Here is a 24466-nt window from a genome sequence, read left to right on the forward strand (position 1 = left end):
AATAACTAAATTTTGTTACTTTTTATGGCTGAGTAGTATTCCATTGTATATATGTGCCACATCTTCTTTATCCATTCATCAATCGATAGACACTTAGGTTGCTTCCATTTCCTGGCTATTGTAAATAGAGCTGCAATGAACTTTGTGGTACATGACTCTTTTTGAATTATGGTTTTCTCAGGGTATATGCCCAGTAGTGGGATTGCTGGGTCGTATGGTAATTCTATTTTTAGTTTTTTAAGGAACCTCCATACTGTTCTCCATAGTGGCTGCACCAATTTACATTCCCACCAACAGTGCAACAGTGTTCCCTTTTCTCCACACCCTCTCCAGCATTTGTTGTTTCTAGATTTTTTGATGCTGGCCATTTTGACTGGTGTGAGGTGATACCTCATTGTAGTTTTGATTTGCATTTCTCTAATGATTAATGATGTTGAGCATTCTTTCATGTGTTTGTTGGCAATCTGTATATCTTCTTTGGAGAAATGTCTATTTAGGTCTTCTGCCCATTTTTGGATTGGGTTGTTTGTTTTTTTTTGATATTGAGCTGCATGAGCTGCTTGTAAAGTGCTTGAGCACTTATCATCTGTCAGTTGCTTCATTTGCAAATATTTTCTCCCATTCTGAGGGTTGTCTTTTGGTCTTGTTTATGGTTTCCTTTGCTGTGCAGAAGCTTTAAGTTTCATTAGGTCCCATTTGTTTATTTTTGTTTTTATCTCCATTTCTCTAGGAGGTGGGTCAAAAAATATCTTGCTGTGATTTATGTCATAGAGTGTTCTGCCTATGTTTTCCTCTGTTTTACAGTGTCTGCACTTAATTTCAGGTCTTTAATCCATTTTGAGTTTATTTTTGTGTATTGTGCTAGGAAGTGTTCTAATTTCATTTTTTTATATGTACCTGTCCAGTTTTCTCAGAACCACTTATTGAAGAGGCTGTCTTTTCTCCATTGTATATTTTTGTCTCCTTTATCAAAGATAAGGTGACCATATGTGCGAGGGTTTATTTCTGGGCTTTCTATCCTGTTCCATTGATCTATATTTCTGTTTTTGTGCCAGTACCATACTCTCTTGATGACTGCAGCTTTGTAGTATAGTCTGAAGTCAGGGAGCCTGATTCCTCCAGCTCCATTTTTCTTTCTCAAGATTGCTTTGGCTATTCGGGGTCTTTTGTGTTTCCATACAGATTTTTTGTTCTAGTTCTGTGAAAAATGCCATTGGTAGTTTCATAGGGACTGCATTGAATCTGTAGATTGCTTAGGGTAGTAAAGTCATTTTCACAATGTTGATTCTTCCAGTACAAAAACATGGTATATCTCTCCATCTGTTTGTATCATCCTTAATTTCTTTCATCAGTGTCTTATACTTTTTTGCGTACAGGTCTTCTGTCTCGTTAGGAAGGTTTATTCCTAGATATTTTATTATTTTTGTTGCAGTGGTAAATGGGAGTGTTTTCTTAATTTCACTTTCAGATTTTTCATCATTAGTGTATAGGAATGCAAGAGATTTCTGTGCATTAATTTTGTATCCTGCTACTTTACCAAATTCATTGATTAGCTCTAGTAGTTTTCTGGTAGCATCTTTATGATTCTCTATGTAAAGCATCTTATCATCTGCAAACAATGACAGTTTTACTTCTTCTTTACTGATTTAGATTCTTTTTACTTCTTTTTCTTCTCTGTTTGCTGTGGCTAAAACTTCCAAAACTATGTTGAATGACAGGGGTGAAAGTGGACTACCTTGTCTTTTTCCTGATCTTAGAGAAAATGGTTTCAGTTTTCACCACTGAGAATGATGTTGGCTGTGGGTTTGTCATATATGGCCTTTATTATGTTGAGGTAGGTCCCTCTATGCCCCCTGTCTGGAGAGTTTTTATAATAAATGAGTGTTGAATTGTGTCAAAAGATTTTTCTACATCTATCGAGATTATCATATGGTTTTTATCCTTCAGTTTGTTAATATGGTGTATCACATTGATTGATTTGCGTATATTGAAGAATCCTTACATTCCTGGGATGAAGCTCAATTGATCATGGTGTATGATCCTTTTGATGTGCTGTTGGATTCCATTGCTAGTATCTTGTTGAGGATTTTTGCATCTGTGTTCATCAGTGGTATTGGTCTGTGATTTTCTTTTTTTGTGACATCTTTGTCTGGTTTTGGTATCATGGTGATGGTGGCCTTGTAGAATGACTTTGGCAGTGTTCCTCCCTCTGCTATATTTTGAAAAGTTGAGAAATATAGCTGTAACTCTTCTTTTAATGTTTGATAGAATTCGCCTCTGAAGCCACAGGTCATTGGATTTTGTTTGTTAGAAGATTGTTAATCACAGTTTCAATTTCAGTGTTTGGGAATGATCTCTTCATATTTTCTATTTCTTCCTGGTTCAGTCTTGGAAGGTGGTACTTTTCTAAGAATTTGTCCATTTCTTCCAGGTGGTTCATTTTATTGGCATATACTTGCTTGTAGTAATCTCTCATGATCCTTCATATTTCCACAGTGTCAGTTGATACATCTCGTTGTTCATTTCTAATTTTGTTTATTTGAGTCTTCTCCCTTTTTTTCTTGATGAGTCTGGCTAGTGGTTTATCAATTTTACTTATCTTCTCAAAAACCCAGCTTTTACTTTTATTGATCTTTGCTCTTGTTTCCTTTATTTCTTTTTCATTTATTTCTGATCTAATCTTTATGACTTCTTTCCTTCTGCTAACTATGGGGTTTTTTTGTTCTTCTTCCTCTAATTGCTTTAAGTGTAAGGATAAGTTGTTTATTTGAGATTTTTCTTGTTTCTTGAGATAGGATTGTATTGCTATAAACTTCCCTCTTAGAACTGCTTTTGCTGCATCCCAAAGGTTTTGGCTCATTGTGTTTTCATTGTCATTTGTTTCTAGATATTTTTTTGATTTCCTCTTTGATTTCTTCCATGATCTCTTGGTTACTTAATAACATATTGTTTAGCCACCATTTGTTTGTATTTTTTACAATTTTTTTCCTCTAATTGATATCAATTCTCATAGCATTGTGGTCCAAAAAGATACTTGATCAATTTCAATTTTCTTAAATTTACCAAGGCTTGATTTGTCATTCAAGATCTGATCTGTCTGGAGAATGTTCCAGAGCACTTAAGAAGAAAGTGTATTCTGTTATTTTTGGATATAATGTACTATAAATATTCATTAAGTCTATCTGGTGTAATATGTCTTTTAAAACTTGTTCTTCCTTATTTATTTTCATTTTGGATCACCTGTCCATTGGTTTAAGTGTGGTATTAAAGCCCCTACTATGATGTGTTACTGTCAATTTCCCCTTTTATGGCTGTTAGCATTTGCCTTATGTATTGTGGTGCTCCTATGTTGGGTGCATAAACATTTACAATTGTTATATCTTCTTGGATTGATCCCTTGATCATAATGTAGTGTCCTTCTTTGTCTCTTGTAATAGTCTTTATTTTAAAGTCTATTTTGTCTGATATAAGAATTGCTACTCCAGCTTTCTTTTGATTTTTTTTTCCATACCTCACTTTCAGTCTGTATGTGTCCCTATGTCTGAAGTGAGTCTCTTGTAGATAGCATATATATGGGTCTTCTTTTTGTAACCATTCAGCCAGTCTGTGTCTTTTGGTTGGAGGATTTAATCCATTTACATTTAAGGTAATTATCAATATGTATGTTCCTATTACCATTTTGTTAATTGTTTTCAGTTTGCTATTTTAGGTCTTTTCTTTCTCTTGTGTTTCCTGCCTACAGAAGTTCCTTTAACATTTGTTGTAAAGCTGGATTTATGCTGCTGAATTCTCTTAGCTTTTGCTTGTCTGTGAAGGTTTTAATTTCTCCATCAAATCTGAATGAGATCCTTGTTGGGTAGAGTAATCTTGGTTATAGTTTTTTTTCCCCTTTCATCACTTTAAATATGTCCTGCCACTCCCTTCTGGCCTGCAGAATTTCTACTGAAAAATCAGCTGTCAACCTTATTGGGATTCCCTTGTATGTTATTTGTTTCTTTTCCCTTACTGTTTTTGATATTTTTTGTTTGCATTTAATTTTTCATAGCTTGATTAATATGTGTCTTGTTGTGTTTCTCCTTGGATTTATCCTGTATGGGACACTGTGGACTTGATTGACAATTTCCTGGACTTGATTGACAATTTCCTTTCCCATGTTAGGGAAGTTTTCAACTATAATCCTATCAAATATTTTCTGAGACCCTTTCATTTTCTCTCCTTATCTGGGATCCCTATAATTTGATTGTTGGTGCATTTAATGTTACCCCAGAAGTCTCTGAGACACTATTTTTTCTTCCACGTCACTTATCCTTTCTTCTACCTCAGTTATTCTGCTATTGATTCCTTCTAGAGAATTTTTAATTTCATTTATTGTGCTGTTCATCATTGTTTGTTTGCTCTTTAGTTTTTCTAGGTCCTTGTTAAACATTTCTTGTATTTTCTCCATTCTATTTCCAAGATTTGGGATCCTGTTTACTGTTGTTACTCTGAATTCTTTTTCAGGTAGACTGCCTATTTCCTCTTCATTTGTTTGGTCTGGTGGTTTTTTACCTTACTCCTTCATCTGCTGCATATTTCTCTGTTTTCTCATTTTGTTTAACATACTGTGTTCAGGACCTCCTTTTTCTGCAGGCTGCACGTTCAATACTCACGTTATTTTTCATGTCTGCCCCCAGTGGGTGTGGTTTGTTTAGTGGGTTGTGTAGGCTTCCTGGTGGAGGGGACTGGTGCCTGTGTTCTGGTGGGTGAGGCTGGATCTTTTCCTTCCAGTGGGCAGGGCCACATCCAGTGGTGTGTTTTGGGGTGTCTGTGGACTTAATGTGACTTCAAGCAGCCTCTCTGCTTATGGGTGGGTTGTGTTCATGTCTTGATAGTTGTTTGGCATGGTGCATCCAGCACTGGAGCTTTCTGGTCATTGAGTGGAGCTGTGTCTTAGCGTTGAGACAGAGATCTCTGGGAGAGCTCTTGCCAATTGATATTACAAAGGTCCATGAGGTTTCTGTTGGTCCAGTGTCCTGGACTCGACCCTCCCACCTCAGAGGCTCAGGCCCTGATACCCAGCTGGAGCACCAGAACACTGCCAGCCACACAGCTCAGAAAGAAAGGAAGAAAGAAAGAAAAAAGAATGAACAGACAGAACCCTAGGACAAATGGTAAAAGCAAACCTATACAGACAAAATCACACAAAGAAACATACACATACACAGTCACAAAAAGAGAAAAGGGAGAAAAAGATATATATAAAAAAGTAAGAGAGCAATCAACCCAATGAACAAATGCAACAATGAAAATAATCACTAAATACTAAACTAAGATAAACATAAAACCAGAAACAGATTAGACAAAGAAAGCAAACCCCAAGTCTACAGTTGTTCCCAAAGTCCACCAACTGAATTTTGGGAACATTTGTTGTCTATTCAGGTATTCTTCAGATGCAGGGTTTATCAAGTTGATTGTGGGATTTAATCTGCTGCTCCTGAGGCTGCATGGAGAAATTTCCCTTTCTCTTCTTTGTTCGCACAGCTCCTGGGCTTCAGCTTTGGTTTTGGCCCTGCCTCTACATGTAGGCCACCCTCAGTTGCCTGTTACCCACCCATAGAGGAGGGGGTTAAAACAACAGCTGATTAGGGCTCTCTTACTCACTCAGGCCAGGGAGAGGGAGAGATACGGTAGTCATAATTGGAATGCAGGGTGAGCCTGCAGCGGCAGAGGTCAGCATGATGTTGTAGCAGCCTGAGGCTGATCATGTGTTCTGTTCTCCTGGGGAAGTTGTCCCTGGATCATGGGACCGTGGCAGTGGCGGGCTGCACAGGCTCCTGGAGGGGTGTGGATAGTGACCTGTGCTTGCACACAGGATTCTTGGTGGCTACAGCAGCAGCAGCATTAGCATTTCATGCCCATCTCTGTGGTCCAATATGATAGCCGAGGCTCACGCTCATCTCTGGAGCTCATTTAGGTGGAGCCCTGAATCCCCTCTCCTCGCGTACCCCAAAACAATGGTCTCTTGCCTCTCTGACAGGTCCAGACCTTTTCCCAGACTCCCTCCTGGCTAGCTGTGGTGCACTAACCCCCTTCAGACTGTGTTCATGCAGCCAACACCAGTCCTCTCCGTGGGATCTGACATCTGAAGCCCGAGCCTCAGCTCCCAGCCCCCACCTGCCCCGGCGGGTGAGCAGACAAGCCTCTCAGGCTGGTGAGTGCCGGTCACTGATTCTCTGTGAGGAAATCTCTCCACTTTTCTCTCTGCACCCCTGTTGCTGCACTATCTTCCGTGGCTCCGAAGCTTCACCCCCGCCACCCACAGTCTCCACCAGTGAAGGGGCTTCCTAGTGTGTGGAAACTTTTCCTCCTTCACAGCTCCCTCCCACTGGTGCATGTCCCGTCCCTATTCTTTTGTCTCTGTTTTTTCTTTTTTCTTCTTCCCTACCCAGATACGTAAGGAGTTTCTTGCCTTTTGGGAAGTCTGAGGTCTTCTGCCAGCATTCAGTAGGTGTTCTGTAGGAGTTGTTCCACATGTAGATGTATTTTTGATGTATTTATGAGGAGGAAGGTGATCTCCACATCTTACTCTCTGCCATTTTGATTAGTTTCTTTTGTTACTTTGGAGTATAGAAAAGCACATTTATAGATCCATGGTTTAAAAAATAAGAGATTAAAAAGCTAAAACAATTTTTTTTTTCCACTGACTTGACTGATGACTCATTCCAACATTGATGTTTCTTAATTTCTTAACTAAATGACCACTGGCATAAAGAAACTCATGTGTTAGGGAGGAGAAAAGTGTTCAAAACACATAAGTTCTGGAATATTCCATGTGTGTAATGTCTGGGAAATTTGATTTATCACAAAGATTATTGAACCCAGAATAAATTTACAGTTTATGTAATGTGAGTTATACAGATTCATGAAAATGTTATTCTCAAAGTTATGCCATAAACTGTAATGCAGATATTACAATGTGAATCCTTATGTTTCAGGGATTATTTTTCTTGTTTTTTTAAATTAAAGTGTAGTTGATTCATAATGTTGTTAGTTTTAAGTGTACAGAATAGTGATTCAGTTTCAGGGATTTTTTAATCCCAGATTATATTCTGTTATAGCTTATTACAAGATATTAAGTATAATTCTCTGTGCTATATAGTAAGTCCTTGTTGCCTATCTATTTTATGTATATTACTTTGTATCTATTAATCCCATATTCCTAATTTGTCCATCCAACCCTCTCCCCTTTGGTAGCCATAAGTTTGTTTTCTACGTCTGTGAGTCTGTTTCTGTCTTGTACACAGACTGGTTTGTATTATGTTTTAGATTTCACATATACATGATACCATATAGTATTTGTCCTTCTCTGTCTGACTTATTTCACTAAGTGTAATATTGTCTAAGTCCATGCATGTTGCTGCAAATGGCAATATTTCATTCTTTTTTATGGTTGAGTAATACTCCATTATATATATATATTACACACCACATCTCTTTATCCACTCATCTGTCAGTGGACATTTAGGTTGCTTCCATGTCATTGTTATTGTAAATAGTGCTGCTATGAACATAGGAGTGTATTTATCTTTTCAAATTAGAGTTTTCTCTGGATATATGCCCAGGAGTAGGACTGCTGGATCATATGGTATCTCTATTTTTACTTTGTTAAGGAACCTCCATACTGTTTTCCATGGTGGCTACACCAATATGCATTCCCACCAACAGTGTAGGAGGATTCCCTTTTCTCCACACCCTCTCCAGCATTTATTATTTTTTGATGATACCCATTCTAACTGGTGTGAGGTGATACTTCACTGTGGTTTTGATTTGCATTTCTGTAATAATTAGCAATGCTGAGCATATTTTCATGTGCCTTTTGGCCACTTGTATATCTTCTTTGGAGAAAAGTCTGTTTATGTCTTCTGCCCATTTTTCAATTGGGTTGGTTGTTTTTTATTATTGGGTTATATGGGCTGTTTGTATATTTTGGAAATTAAGCCCTTTTCAATCCGTCATTTGCAAATATTTTCTCCCAGTCCATAGATTATCTTTTTGTTTTGTTTATGGTTTCCTTTGTTGTGCAAAAGCTTATAAGTTTAATTACATCCCATTTGTTTATTTTCGTTTTTGTTTCTATTGCCTTGGGAGACTCACCTAAGAAAACATTCTTATGATTTATGTCAGAGAATGTTTTGACTATGTTCTCTTCTAGGAGTTTTATGGTGTCACACCTTATATTTAAGTCTTTTAGCCACTTTGAGATTATTTTTGTGTATGGTGTGAAGGCATGTTTTAAATTCATTGATTTACATGCAGCTGTCCAGCTTTCCCAATACCACTTGCTGAAGAGACTGGCTTTTCTCCATTGTATATTCTTGCCTCCTTTGTCAAAGGTTAGTTGACCATAGGGGTGTGGGTTTATTTCTCGGCTTTCTGTTCTGTTCCATTGATCCATATGTCTGTTTTTGTGCTTATTCCATGTTGTTTTGATTACTGTAGCTTTGTAGTATTGTCTGAAGTCTGAAAGGGTTATGCCTCCAGCTTTGTTCTTTTTCTTCAGGATTGTTTTGACAATTCTGGGTCTTCTATGTTTCCATATAAATTTTAGGACTATTTGCTCTAGTTCCATGAAAAATGTCATGGGTAATTTGAAAGTTGTTACATTAAATCTGTATATTGCTTTGGGCAGTATGGCCATTTTAACAATATTAATTCTTCCAATCCAGGAATGTGAGATATCTTTCCATTTCTTTGAATCATCTTCAATTTCCTTTATCAACATTTAATAGTTCTCAGCATATAGGTATTTCACCTCCTTGGTCAGGTTTATTCCTAAGTATTTTTTAATGCAATTTTAAACGGGATTTTTTTTTTTTTTTTTTTGCTTTCCCTTTCTGATATTTCATTGTTAGTTTAAAGAAATTCAACAGATTTCTGCATGTTAATCTTGTATCCTGCTACCTTGCTAAATTTGTTTATCAGTTCTAACAGTTTTTTGTGTGGAGTCTTTAGGATTTTCTATATATATTATCATGTCATCTGCATATAATGACAATTTTACCTCTTCCCTTCCAATTTGTATAATTTTTATTTCTTTTCCTTATCTGATTGCTGTGGCTAGGGCTCTCAATACTATGTTGAATAGAAGTGGTGAGAGTGGGCATCCTAGTCTTGTTCCAGATTTTAGCAGGAAAGCTTTCAGCTTTTCACCATTGAGTGTTATGTTGGCTCTGGGTTTGTCATAAATGGTCTTTATTATGTTGAAATATAGCCCCTCTATACCAACTTTGAGAGTTTTTATCATGAATAGATGTTGAATTTTATCAAATGCTTTTTATGCATCTATTGAGATAATCATATGGGTGTTATTCCTTATTTTGTTAATGTGATGTATCACATTGACTGATTTGTGAATAGTGAACCATTTTTATATCCCTGGGATAAATTCCGCTTAATAATAGTGTATGATTCTTTTTATGTATTTTTGGATTCCATTTGCTAATGTTTTGTTGATGGTTTTTGCATTTATTCATCAGATATTGACCTGTATTTTTCTTTTTCTGTAGTTTCTTTGTCTAGTTTTGGTATCAGGGTGATGGTGACTCATTGAATAAATTTAGAAGTGTTCCCACCTCTTCAGTCTTTGGGAATCAGCTTTCTTTTTAGAACTGCTTTTGGTACATCCCATAGATTTTGTAAAGTTGTGTTTTCATTTTCGTTTGTCTCCTTTTCTAATTTCTTCTTTGATTTCATCATTGACCCATTTTTTTTTCATGTTGTTTAGTCTCCATGTGTTTGTTTTTTCCCATTTTTCTTCCTGTAGTTGATGTTTAGTTTTCATATCATTGTGATCAGAAAAGACGCTTGATATAATTTCTATCCTCTTAAATTTATCGAGGCTCATTTTGTGACTTAGTATGTGGTCTATCCTAGAGAACATTCCATGCACACTTGAAAATAATGTGTATTCTACTTTTTTTGGATGTAGTGTCCTGTAGATATCAATTAAGTCTAACTGATCTATTGGGTCATATAGAACCTCTGTTGCCTTATTGATTTTCTGTCTGGATGATTTGTCCATTGATGTCAATGGGGTGTTAAAATCTCCTACTATTATTGTATTATTGTCAGTTTCTCCCTCTACATCTGTTAGTATTTGCTTTATATATTTAGGTGCTCCAACATTGGGTGTGTATATGTTAATGTGTGTAACATCCCCTTTCTGTATTGATCTTTTTATCATTATATAATGTCCTTATTTGTCTTTCTTTATGACCTGTTTTAAAGTTTATGTTAATAGATATGAATATTGCTACCCCCACTTTCCTGTTGCTTACATTTGCATGCAAAACCTTTTTCTATCCCTTCACTTTCAGTCTGTATGTGTCCTTTGCCCTGAAGTGAGTCTCTTGAATGTAGCATATTGCAGGTTCTCTTTTCTCTTTTTTATCCTATAAGCCACCCTATGTCTTTTGATCAGAGCATTTAATCCATTGACAGTTAAAGTAATTATTGATAGGTATGTACTTATTGCTGTTTTAATTTTTGGTTTCCAGTTGTTTTTGTAGTTCTTTGTTCATTTTTCTTTTTTCTTTTCCTTTTGTGATTTGATGGTTTTCTTTTGTAGTATGCTTGAGTCCCTTTCTTTTTGGCTTTTGTGAATCTATTGTATGTTTTTGATTTGTGGTTACCATGGAGTTCATGTATGTTGACCCATAATATGTCTACTTGCTTTAAACTGACAATCATTCAAGTTCAAATATATTCTAAAAGGTCTACCTTTTCTACTCCCCTCCCTCACACTTTGTGATTTTGATGTCCTATTTTACATCTTCATATCCTCTTACATCCTCTTTTACTGCTTATTATCATTATACTTGTTTTTATAATTCTTTTATTGTTTTTAGTGTATGTACTAGCTTATTTAATTGATCTTCAGTACTGATTATATATTTGCCTTTCCTCTGTGATTTTTTTCCTTTCCTATAGATTCTTGCTTTTTTTCTACTTAAAGAAGATCCTTCATTATTTCTTTTAAGGTAGGTTTAGTATTGCTGAATTCTTTTAGTTTTTGCTTGTCTGAGAAATTCTTTATCTCTCCTTTTATTCTAAATGATACTCTTGCTGGGTAGAGTATCCTAGGTTGCAGATTTTCTCTTTCAGGACTTGAAATATATCATGACACTCCCTTCTGGCCTGCAAAGTTTCTGCAGAGAAATCAGTTGAAAACTTATGTGGATTCCCTTGTATCTGACCCTTTGTTTTTCTCTTGCTGCCATAAGAATCCTCTCTTTATCTTTAATGTTTGCCATTTTAATTATGATGCCTTGGTGTAGGTCTGTTTGGGTTCATCTTTTTTGGGACGCTTGGCTCTTTCTGTATCTGGATATCTGTTTCCTTCTTTAGGTTTGGGAAGTTTTCAGCCTTAATTTCTTCAACTACATGTTTGATCTTCTCTCTCTCTTCTCCTTCTGGAACTCATACCATGCATAAAATGGTTTGCTTTATATTTTCCCATAGACCTTATGTTGGTTTCATTTCTTATTGTTTTTTCTGTCTGTTCTTCTGATTGGGTGGTTTCCATTATTTTATCTTCCAGGTCACTTATTTGTTCTTCTGTCTCATTTAATTGGCTATCTATTACTTCTCGACTGCTTTCCTTTACTTTTTCTTTTTCTTTTTTTGAAGTATAGTTGATTTACAATGTTGAGTTAGTTGCATGTGTACAGCAAAGTAATTTGGTTATATATAGAGAGATAGATATATAGATATATCAATATATTCTTTTTTTATATTCTTTCCATTATAAGTTATTACAAGATGTTGAATATAGTTCCCTGTGAAGATTGCTTTTTATCTCTGAAACTGAATTATCTATTTTTGATTGATTCATCTGTATAACTTTTATTTCCTTGTTACAGTTATCTGTGTTTATATCAATAATCTTTCTTAACTTAGTTAGCATTTTTATTCCCACCTCTTTGAAATCTGGGTCTGTTGAACCAGTAAAGTCTGTTTCATTATATGTTCTTTGGGGGTGGGGGTGTCTCTTCCTCTTTTAATTGGGAGTAGTTCCTCTGCCTTTTTATTTTATTTAACTTTTTCTGTCTCTATGAATTTGGGAGAAACAGTTATCTATTGTGGTCTTGAAGGGGTGTTTTTATGTGGGAGCATCATTGTACAGACTGTGTGTTTCTAATAGTTTTGGTGGTAGGGCTGGTTTTGGTATGGAAACCAACTATATCTTTCCTCGGTGTGTGCTGGCTGTTATCTCCTTGATAGGGGGCGTGGTTTGTGTTGGGGGATTTAAAGCCTGTGTAGGATGTGAGGCAGGTCTTCTTCTCTGCTCTGTGGCTGTTACCATTCTGTCAGTGTCAGGGTCTTTTCCCCAGCTCTTGGGGTGGAAGCCCTGAGGGTCAGGTTCAATAAGGCTTCATTGCCCTTAAGTGTGTGATTGCTGAAGCAAGTGAGGTCCATGCAGTCACAGCAAACCTATGTGCCTCCCATGCAGTTGTCTGCAGTTCCACTCAGAAACAGGGAAAGCCCTGTTGTGTTCATCCCAGATCTAGTACAATGCTGTGGCCTGGGGGTCAGGGTGTTATTGCTGCAGGAATTGAAGTGGCTGTGCTGCCACCTGAGATCTGGGCTGCCTTGTGGCTGACTTCTCCCAGGACCTGTCTGCCCCAGATCCAGTGCTAAGCTGCCATGTGGAGTGAGCAGAGCTGGGTGCTCTTGCTGGGAGACAAACCACTGAGCACGTGGACAAGGGCCACCACTGCCCCCCCAGTACAAGCTGAACTCATTGTTAGACTTCCCAATGTCCTCAAAGTCCTCCTTATCATTCTTGACCAAAGGTTTCTCCTCCAGTTCCCCCTGTCTAATCCAGCCTTCACATTTCATCACTACAGTGATATTTCTAAAAGCCAACTTTGATATTTGCTTAACTACTCAAAAATTATGAGGAAAATATCAAACCCTTCATAATTTGACCCCTGTCTTAACTATGTCATTTCATTTGCTTCCACTTTCCTTTTTACACTTCATTCTAAAACTTGCAAACTCCATGGGTTCCCTGAGTATGACATGCTTTTTGGCCTCCCTATTGTAGAATAAGTTGTTCTTTCCACCTGAAATGATCTTTGCTTGTCACCTGTAGGTGAACTGCTGTCATCAGCCAAGATTCAGTCTAGTTCAGTTGAGTAATTTAACTGACCACACACTAGCTCCTTGAGGGTAAGGATTGTGCTTTATTATCCTTGTGTCACCAATATCTAGCTCAAGGTCAGATAGTGAACTACATACGTATTTGTTGATCTAACCTAAATGTACAAAAACTTTTAGTAGACTCAGTTGTAAATTATTAACAGGAAGAAATGTTATAAAAGAAAGACATTCCTATTTTTAGTATTTAATTGAATTCTATTTTAACTGTTTTTAATGCCAACATTCAAACACCATCAATATTTTTATTTTGCTTCAATCCCAGTTAATTTTATTTAATTTCCTTCAACCATCCTACTTACAGAACCACTGAAATCCCTGATGGGAAGTCTTATTATCTCTGAAACACAAACCACCAATTACTTCATTAGATTATATATATATATAAAAGGTGGTATGTCTCAAAATCCTAATTCAGATTCTGGTGAGTTTTGAGAAAATGTTTACTTATCCTAGGACACACATCCCAAGGAGTAAACTGATAAGATTTTAATAAAATATCAAAATGAAGTATTCAGCTGATTCCATACAAATCCCTACTTGAATAGTTATGTGAAACAAGCAGAAATAAAAGCCTCTGATAAATAGAATTCTTTTTCCCAGGATAGCAGAATTATTTGCTATATAAACAATTATAACCAGACATAACAACTCTTTTGTTTTAAGTGTTAAGTACCAGAGTGAAGATATTTCTTAAAGTTTGTAAAAATTCTAGTTTTACAACTTCGTGAGAGAGCCACCACCTCTTGAGAAGGGAGCATTATAAAGTAATCAAGACAAGCTTTCTTCCCTCTATTGAGCTGTCTTGAACGAATAAAGATAGAGTCTAGGAACATCCTTTAATCTGGGGATACCATTCACAGTAGTCAGGATGGGGGTCAAAATCCCCCTTCCTGTTCCCTGTTCCCCTTGAAGTGAGGAAATAAAAGCCAGTTGGGACTATTTATGAAGGAAACAGAACAATGAAAGAGAAAATATGGATACAAGATTAGAGGCAGGATGAAAAGAGAAGCTAGCTGGCTGATAGCACCCTTCAACTAAATCTTATTTGTCCGCACTGGCCCTTGTACTTCTGGGTTTTACCATTTCCTGTTTCTACTAAATCTCCCTACAGTTTCAGGCCTATTGAAACCCACGCTTTCACTATCTAACACATGTCTGAACAAAGTAAGGAAGAGCATTTCTTTTAGACAACGATTTCACTTCAAGGAAATTTCAGGTCATTCACAATATGGTGATGGAAACATCCATTTCCTTCCCATCTCTTGGCCTTCCTACCCCTGACCTTTGGCTCTTAGAAAAGTAAAGAGTTAGAGAAGCTCAGTTTGTTCCAAGCTGTGAGTCCCTCTCTAAGTCATATCTGGCCTTTGGATGCCAAATTATTGTTACAAAGCACCTAGGCAAATACTTTGACTGCGTATGATCTTTTCTATTTCTAAAATTAATCTCCAAAATGTAGAATTTTGCTTTTTAAGTAAATTCTTCATGTCAAAAGGGTATGTGAGTTAAAGGATTATACACAGGATCTCAAAACACTACCCTTCCTTTGTTCTGGATTTGAATTCCCTATTGAGTCTCTGAGTTGCTCAATGCTGAAGGGCACATATGTATAATTAATGTGATAGTAAACAGACTATGTGGCGAGATGCAGCAGCAAAACACAACCCTCCTCTTACAAGTCCATGAACAGGCTTGTTTTAACTGTTTGCTTTGGGCTTTTCCACAGCTGTTCACATCACCCAGCCCAGGCTCAGTGGGATGGATGCCTTTGGATATACCTCGTTCCTGGCTTATTCACGGGTCCCAGACATCAGCTATGATTATGAGTTCCACTTGAAGTTTCAGCTGGCAAACAACCACTCAGCAGTGCAAGACAACTTGTTATTTTTCACCGGACAGAAGGGCCATGGTAAGATTACCTGAACCCTCTAGGGCTTGCTTAGGTTTTTTGAACAATACTTGAGAGCTTCCTCAGGGACTATGGCTGTGGGTGAGGCAGGTGCTTGCCTGGATCAGCCTCCTCCTGTCTGCTGCTCAAGCGTGTGCCTTGTCCAAGGTGTGCATCAGCCCTTGACCCCCAAGCCCTGTTCACATCAGGCCACCTCTTATAATCAGCGCATTGTAACTCCTGTCAGCAAATGTGAAGAAAGAGAAGGGGGCGAGTCACACGAGAAGTGAGCTTATCGACTGGTCCTGTCCTCTGTTTCTTTGCATTTCCACAGAGGAGAGAAGGGGAATTCTCAAAAGGAACACATTTTACCATGTGTCGTGAAATGGGAATGGTTGCCCTCAAAGAAAACCATCCCAAATTAAAGGAGCAAGAATTTAAGAAAGTACTAGGCTGTAATCATGTATTCCAGTGCCCTTCAATTGGTGGGAAAGCAATTTATAAGATAAATTTGTGTGTTAAGTAGAAACCAGTTATGCACACGTGGGATCAAGGAAAAGCACGTATGTTTTACTCCCAAGTCAACAACTAACTAGTTAAGCAATTAATCACCTATAGTCTCTGAGCTGGGGGTCCTCCACTGTGAAATCAAAATGTTACACCAGAAAATGACCTTTCTCATCAGTAATTCTACAGTGCTAGGGCAGCTAACGAATTCTGTCCTTTTCAACTCGCCCAACGCCTGTTTCTGTATTAACACGTGTCTGAAAGAAGCCCACACCCCAAGGGAAGGGTGGTGTGCAGCCTCGCCCCACCTCTGGGAGCACGAGGGCTGCTTTATCCCGTGAGAACTCTCCTGCCTCTGAACCCCATATGTGCTCTCCCCTCCACACCCTTGGCGGGAGATGCCTGTCAGAGTGGTGAAGAGAGCAGGCTCTGGGTCTGAAAGGTAGGCTTGGATCTGGTCTCCACCACTTACAAACTACACATCAAATTACTTAGTGTCCCTGTGCCTCAGTCTCCTCTCTGTTCAAATGAGTATAATGATGGTGATTCCCCATCAGAGCTGGGAGGATGAACATGGTTAAGACACGGACTCAGTAGCAGAGAGCACTGGACTCGTAACATCATTGCTTGTGTTGTTGCAGGAGGCCTTCTCCAGCCACCTCCACAAAAGCAGGTCTCACCTCAGCCCAACCAAGTTATTCTCTACCTTAGCCTCTTGGTTACTTCCTTCAAAGCCCTTACCTCAATTTACAATTCATTTATCTATTTTGTAGATAGTTATCTATTATCATTTAACTATTTTGTTTCCTGTCTGCCTCTACTACGAGAATGGAATCCCTAGGTAGACAGAGACCAAGCCATCCTGTTACCGAACCAAACTCGGTCTGCTCACCTGAGCACAGTAAAGCCAACCTACCGACACTGGGTGTGGTGAAGGAAAGTGCAGCGTTTACTGCAGGCGCCAAGCAAGGAGTCCAGGGCAGCTCATGCTTAAAAGGCACAGACTCCCTGAAGGCTTCGAGGGAAAGGTTTTAAAAGACAGGATAAGGGAGGGGGGGTGTGGGGTGTGTGATCAGCTTGTGGACCTTCTTCTGATTGGCTTGTGGTGAGGTAACTGGGAGTCAACATCATCCACCTTCTGATTCCACCTGGGGTCTTCCTGCTTGTGGGCAGCATGCAGTTAACTTCTTCCATCTGGTGAGGGTTTCAGTTTCAGCTGCAAAACAGCTCAAAGGACATGGCTCAGAATAGTATCTACAGCCCTGGAGGAGGAACTAAAGGTCCTTGACTTTGCTTAATGGCTAAACTATTATTACTTTGTCTTGCTTAACAGTTTTCCTTTCTTTCCACATTTCTCATTTCTCTGATTAAATTTATTCTTTAAGTAAAGTTTTTCTACGGTCAAAAGGCTGGCAGAGGACATGGTGGGGTGGCGGGGCTCTGCCCTGGGATGGCCCCACAGGGTCCTGCTTGATTACAATCCTTCCTGAACTTTGTACACCCACACTTAGCACACTGCCTGACACATAATCAGCACTGAACAAAATACCCACAATAAGCACAGACAATTGTATGTCATATAAGTCAGCAACTCAGTCACACAAAGGTTCTTAGAGTGGCCAGTCTCAGGGACTTGAAGTTCAGATGCCATCTTCTCCGTAATGATTTCCCCATGGTTACTCTCTCCTTCCTCTGAGGGTTGCTGAGCTGCCCTGCACTTTGGGCATGGAGCCCTCATGACAGGCCTTGGTGGGCTACATCTCTCTCCTCATTCAGAGAAATGGTGTCCCGGTTATCACTGTATCACCCACAAAGCCTCCCTCAGGGGGCTGTAATAAACATCTGTTGAATGACTGCCAGAAGGCAGGGAGGAAAGAAGGAAAAGAAGAAGGAATTCCTACCCTTAACTCTTTACTCTGCATACAATTATATCCTTCCCATTAGCAAAAAACAAACAAAGTGGCAAATGAAAAATTCAAATGAGCATCACAAAGCTTGAGTCTGAGTCCTAAACGATTCACAGAGGAAGAACCCAAGCAAAAGATAAACACTTGGCCCATGAAAATGCTGCCACCAAATGCCTCTTCAATACTCTTCAGCTACAGATTCCTTCAAAATTCTCCAAACGAAAAAATGTAAAAGTATTGTCTTGGTCGCAGCACTTCTAAGGTATGAAATTTTATGTTACACTTTCTGGTCTTCTCCCATCTCTTTTGTGTGTAGGGAGATGAATGCTAATGCAGCACTCACATCTGTAGGTTTACAGCATGGCTAGATAAAGGCTGGGTAACTGGTAGATTAATTGTGGAGTCTATGTGCCAATCAGTGAAAATGAAAAATCTGAAACATACAATTCCACATTGTACCACCAGAGAGAGCAAGAACACCAGCTAACAAATGCAAGTCAGGCCAAAGAGCTTCTCAAGGGGGGGATTTCTCCAGGTAGAACCTCTTCACACCTGTATCGGAATCACACGATGGTGCTTGTTAAAATATTAATTCACAGGCCCTCTTGAATTAAAAAAAATAGACTTTTATCAAGAACGTTAGGTGCTTCTCATGCAACTAATATTTTAGAGCAATCATACAAAACCCCTAAGGACCAGCTAAATTAGACCATATGTGGGGACAGACTAAGATATGCAGTTATTGCTCGTAATATCATAGGCAGGGAGGATTTTTCAATTTATGTAGCATAAAGTTATTGGTTAAATAAACATATATTCCTTTAAAATATTATGATCAACATTAACCACACAATTTGCAATTTTCTCTTCTATATAAGAAACTAGGACCCAAGTTAGTGCTTCTAACAGTGGTATCTCCACATATAGGTATTATTGTATAGTAACATAAATCTCTGACCTGTGCTTTGGTTGTTACTAAAACCACATTTCACATGCTGCCTTTGCCTTTCTCAAGTTAAAAGATGCACAAAGCCACAGAGTTCGTATGATAACTTGAACTATAAGCCAACCTCTAATTTGGGACATGAAAAGGCAAGGGAACTTCTTCACTCCCCAACACGGGTGATGTTCTTCCTCGAGTCCCCAGAGCCAGACTCTGATTTTGCCAGACTTCATGCACATTGAACTCTGGACAAATTACCCTGTCAAACATTTCCACTTGAAAATGTCTCTCTTGACGTAGGATTTTAACCTAACCTAAAACTCGTCCTGCCTTTCTGCAGTCATATTTGGAATTTCCTTCATTACCAATTCTTCCTTCGCTCCCTTATAACTTGTGTCTTATAGCTCGGCTCTTCTAAAAACCACCAGTCTGTCCCACATCGGTCCACAGAGGAATACCTGATCTTCCCCTCCCATATTCCTTCCACTGGCGACTGGTATAAACATTCTGCTTCCTCCAGAACCCAGGAGTCATCTTGATTTCTCCCTTCTATTCACTTTGACAGCTATTTACTGGGAGCCTAGATGAGGGATTCTTCCCAGTGCTGGGGATACAGTTGTGAATAAGTCAGACAAGGTCCTTGTCATCTTCTCTCCAGTTTATACCCCATGTTTTATAAAACAGCAAGGTCTGTCCATTTTACCTTCCAATGACTTTTTCATCTTTTCTCCTTCTTCTTTCTTCCCTTCCTTGCTCCCAGTTTATCTATCACAGGCGGTCGCAGTAGCAATAACCTCCTTTCCAGGCTCCCTGCCCAGTACTGCCCTCTCCCTCTCTGTTCTCCACATAGAAGTCTGAACGTATGCTGCCTAATCAACATGCTTCCTCATAACATACCACCTAAGATCCTTTGCACAACATGCACAGACATGCATCCAGCCCCTGCCCATTTGCACAATCTCTTGTCCTTCGTTCCGCCCTACACTCGGCGATATCAGCACATGTGTACATTCTGGGTCATTTCACTGTGTCATGTCACAGTGCCATGTCACTGGGTCATGTCATTGTGTCATTTCACTGCATCCTCCACCTTTGTGCTTTCACATAGGCTGTCCCAATCTTCCTGAGCCATGCACACTTCACTTTCATGCCTCAAAACCACTTCTATCCTTTAAGCCTCAACTCAGAAAATTATCTTTAAGTCTTTAACACTTCCAGGAAATTTAAGAATTCATCTCACTGCAGCTTGCTGGGGACAGTTACCATATTTTATAACTGTTTGTCTGGATCTCTCTCAACCAGGACTGTGGCTTTTCTTTTTTCTATCAACAGAGGCTGTCAAGCGTAGACACTCATTACAGTTTTGAAAGAATGAATACAAAAATCTCTGTCTCTGTTACACTAAAACTTATAATCAATTTAGGGAAGCACAACATAATGTACTTAAAATTTTGTGAACTTATCGTTAACTTAAAATTTGTTAAAATTTTATTAACAATACTAAACCAGAGGTCAGAAATTATGTCTGGTACACAAAGTATCCATCATGGTGTCTAATACTTGTCTGGAACATAGGCATCATTGAATTTAAAGAAGTACGTAAGTGATAGAAAAGATGGAGCTCAGAAAGTAGACATTTCATCCAACTAGAACAGTCAGGGAGTGTGCTCCCATTCTGTGTGTTTCCCATCCATTCCCTTCCATTTCAGCCAATGCTCTACAGCAGTCCGGCTTGCCTCCCTAGCTCCACTCTCTCCCAACCCATCCCCAGCCCACTTATGCCATCTGAGAACCATTGTCCCATCCACACCACATTCCCTGCTCCCTCCTGCCTGGAGCAACTGCCCCAGGTCTCTTCCCATCCTCGATACAACCCATCCAGGTAATGGTCCTCTGACAAACCCAGGTTTCCCATATCCTACCTACACAAACCTGTTCCTGTATGGAACAGGTAGCTTCTATACTGTAATTTGGAACCTAATCATATACTGTGTTGTCATTCACAATCACTACTTCAAATCGTATGAAGTTACCATTTTCATAAATCAAATACATTAGGATAGCAGCAATTGCATAATCCCTCATCAAGATTAATCTTAAATTCCTTTTGGACAAACTAAGTCTTTAATTTCTTTCATACGCCCCATTCACATGGCAGGTGCTGTGTGAGAAAGCAATAATCACATGCTTACTGATTCTTTCACTCACTGAAGGATTCTCCATAGACAGAGGCTCTCCTGGTTCATTCATAATACTGTGTGGTCACAGATTTATGTAGATTATGTCAGAAAAGTTAGGTCCTAAATAAAGGGGAGGGGAGGACATGGATTACTGTTCACATCATTGAAATGTAAGTTTAAGTCTCAACATTATCCTGTATTAAAAGGTGTGATGCTGTGACAGACTCTTTCAAAAAAACATACATAACTCCCTGGATAATTGATGTCTGCGTCTGAGTGCATTGTGTGCATAGCTTTCTGTCCATCACCTGCAGGCAGGCCTTCTGTGCTGCAGTCATTATGAAAGGCTACCTCATATTTCATGCCAAATAATTTCTTGTTTACTTCAAGCCCTTGGTTATTAACTGTAACCGAAATAAGAGCACATAAATATAACTTGATGTTTTTGTGTGGAAAAAAATTGGGGTGTATGTCATCTACAGAAAAACAAAGATGGAGCATCACACAAAACTGTCAGCTCCGCCTGTTCAGAACTGGGGTCAGACCCCACGGAAGAAGAGGGCAAGTGGGGGCAGCCACTCCCTCACGTGGCACAGTGCCGGGCCCCATGGCCTGGCCACCTCCAGTCACAACTGGCAGTGTGTGCCAGTGTTCTACAACAGAAAAATGTTCATCATGTGATGAGAAACCATGAGGATTTCTACCTGACAACCTCAAACTATCAAATCTTCATTTTCTTGAAATTAAACATCCTGGACTGTAACTTCAATGTCATCTAAGTTATCAAATAAATTGAGATCTTAAGATTGTTCAAAAAGAAGTTAAGCTAATTCACTTTACTGACTGAGAAATATGTGAAAAATTGACCAGGGCTCAAATAAGGTTACAAATGACAAAAATATGTAGATCCTAGCAAATCCCCCCTCCTTGTTAAACTTACATGGAGGGGAGTGTTCATTTAAGCATAGTTCAGTGGGAGCCCCTTGGTCTCACAGAAGAGCATCCAGAGGAGGAACAAACTGAAAATAGATCAACTCCAAGCCCACATTCTCACCGTTTGTTCTGTGCTTCCAGGGAGCACATGGGGTTCCATCTCAGGGAAATTCAAGTTTACCCACCGACTGGTGTTTCCATCCCTTGTTTTCATGTTGTCATCTCTGACAGCACATCAAGAGAGTTCCAGACTTCCCACTCTTTCTATTCTCAACTCCTTTTGTTCAAGAGATAGAAAACTGCCAGCCAGATATAAGTCCAGGAAATGCATTTTATCATATTTTCATGTGCTCGGAGTGCAGCGGTGCACTTGTAACCAGCGTCACTCTCACCCTATTCTCATGTGATCTGAGTGCAGCGGTGCATTTGTAGTCAGCGTCACTCTTACCCTGTTTTCATGTGCTGGGAGCGCAGTGGTGCATTTGTAGCCAGCATCACTCTTGCCCTTCTGTTCACTAGCACAGCTGCAAGTCAGGGCACCAGCTTGATGTGGCCACAAACAGTAGCCAGTTAACACTGCCCACATCTTAACAATTTAATCCTCTGAGTTGGACACTATATGGTCTCCATTGTAGACAATGACTAATGAAGAAACATCACGGACATGGCTTTGTATGGTTCCAATGCTTTCAAGGCTCTGGAATATACATAGTTTAATGGTCATATCAACAAAATGCAAAGTTAAAGTTTCCCACTATGATTAGAAGCTGTACAGACCTTAAGATAGAGATTGTGTGCTCCTTAAGAGTTCATTCAAAATCTCCAGTTATTTTAATTTTAGTGTAACAGTCACTAAAGCAGAGTCTGTCTCTGAATACGGGGTAAAAATGGTTCCAGTGTCCAGAATCCTATACCATATGTGTATTGCTCTGGTGAAACTTCCGTTCTTTTGGGTCAAACTAGATATATTTTTTGCTTTGCAGCATGTTTAGCTTTGATTCTAGCTCCATAAACTTATTCCGGTATTTTCCTAAAATCACTCACATTTATCTAATTCTTCATTCATACCTAATTTAGCTTTCTTTCAAAAACTGAATATACCCATAGTCAACTAAAGAAAGCTTAGTTAAGTTTATCTTGGTCTCAGTGTCAACATCATTCTAGTTCAATGTCAAGAATATTTGATTAAAAGGTAGTTTCCTCCTTTCAGAAATCTAAAAGCCTAACAGGCCCTAGAATATATTCAAATATACCCACAAAGTGTGTGCACAAAAGGAATTGTTCCTTCAGAAGGGAACTCCCACCAGTAATCAGGAGCCATTCACCAAGTCAGGTTCATTGAATTGGAAATTCACAGCATTATCTCCGTGGGTCCTCTCACATCTTTTATTTCACTCAAGACAGGAAAGAAGGGAAAGGAAAAATCCATTTGTCTGTTAGGATTTGTGAATCCATTTGGAAAGATCCAAGATGGAGGAGTAGGAAGACCCTGAGCTCACCTCCTGCCATGGGAAAACCAAAATTACAACTGTTACAGAGCAACTACTGATGAGAATGACCTGAAGACTAACAGGAAAGATCTCCTACAACTAAAGATATAAAGAAGAAAACACGAGATGGGTTGGAGGGGAAGAAATACAGTACAGTTAAGATCCACACCCCAGTGGGCAACCCATAAATGGAGGAATAATTACAATTGCTGTGATTCTACCCATGAAGCAAGGGGTCTGAGCCCCACATCAGGCTCCCCAGGGGGTCCTATACCAAAAAGTGAAGCCCCAGAATATTTGACTCTGAAGGCCAGTGAGGCTTAATTTCGGGAGAGCCAGAGGGATATGGGAAATATAGACTCCACTGTTAAAAGGCACACACAAAATCTCACACACTGCAGGACCCAGGGCAGAAGCAGTAATTTGAAAGGAGCCTGGGTCGGACACACCTGCTGATCCTGGACAGGCTTCTGGAGGGGCAGGAGGTAACTAACTGGAGCTCACCCTGGGGACACAGACACCAGAGACAGGCTTTTTGAGAGGTGGTTCTACCATATGGACACTGGTGCTAACAAGCCACTTTGGAATCCTCCTTCTAGCTTATTAGTGTCATGACCTTGCCTGGCTCACGAGGCTGTCAGAACCAGTCCTGGGATACCTTAGGCCAAGCAGCTAGTGGGCAAGGCCAGAGCCTCACCCCAGGCTGGCTGTCTTAGGACCCCCAGAGCCCACAGTGCCCAGACATGGCCTTGTCCACCAAAGGGCTCAGGATCTGGCCCTGCACACTGGCACACTGGTGGTAGCCCTGGGGACCCCTGGGGCCCTGCAGCCAGCCATTGGGACTCAGCCTCCACAACTAGCAGGCCAACACCAACTCCAGGACACCCAGTGCCCCTGCATCCAGAGACCCTGGGACCGACCTCAACCCGTCTGTGGGCTGGCACTAACCTTGGGACTTCCTGGGCTTCAGCCCTGCCCACCAGCAAGCCAACACCAACACCGGGACTGCCCAGGCCCTACAGCCAGAGAACCCCAGTACCTGGTTCCACCCACCAGCAGGACAACACTAGCCCCAGCGGCCACCCCAGGCCCAAACACTGCCTACTAGCAGGCCAACACCAGTTCCAAGACACTTTGGATCCCTCAGACAACCACCTGGGGATCCAGCCCCACTCACCAATGGGTCGACACCAGCTCTGGGATACCCCAAATCCTGAAGCCAGCCATGTGAGGAACTGGTACCATCCATCAGCAGGCTGACACTAGATCCAGGACCTCCAGCCCCACAACCATCCACCCTGAAACTCGGCTCTGCCCATCAGTGGGCCGGTATTAGCCCCAGGAACCCTAGGTGTTCTGAAGTCAGCCACCTCATCACCTGGCCCCACTCACCAGTGGCCAGCAAACTCCACACAAGG

The 24466-nt window shown here is 39.8% G+C and overlaps 1 protein-coding gene across 1 annotated transcript in view; it reads left to right on the forward strand.

Annotated features, from left to right (window-relative positions):
- EYS (eyes shut homolog) overlaps positions 1-24466 on the forward strand; it is a 1667443-nt gene that overhangs the window by 1548015 nt on the left and 94962 nt on the right. Inside the window, exon 35 of the mRNA XM_060030409.1 lies at positions 14927-15109. Within this exon, the coding sequence (XP_059886392.1) occupies positions 14927-15109 (183 nt within the window). The remainder of the gene's footprint in view (positions 1-14926; positions 15110-24466) is intronic.

The sequence above is a fragment of the Delphinus delphis genome, chromosome 14, assembly GCF_949987515.2.
Source record: "Delphinus delphis chromosome 14, mDelDel1.2, whole genome shotgun sequence".
Taxonomy (NCBI): Eukaryota; Metazoa; Chordata; class Mammalia; order Artiodactyla; family Delphinidae; genus Delphinus; species Delphinus delphis.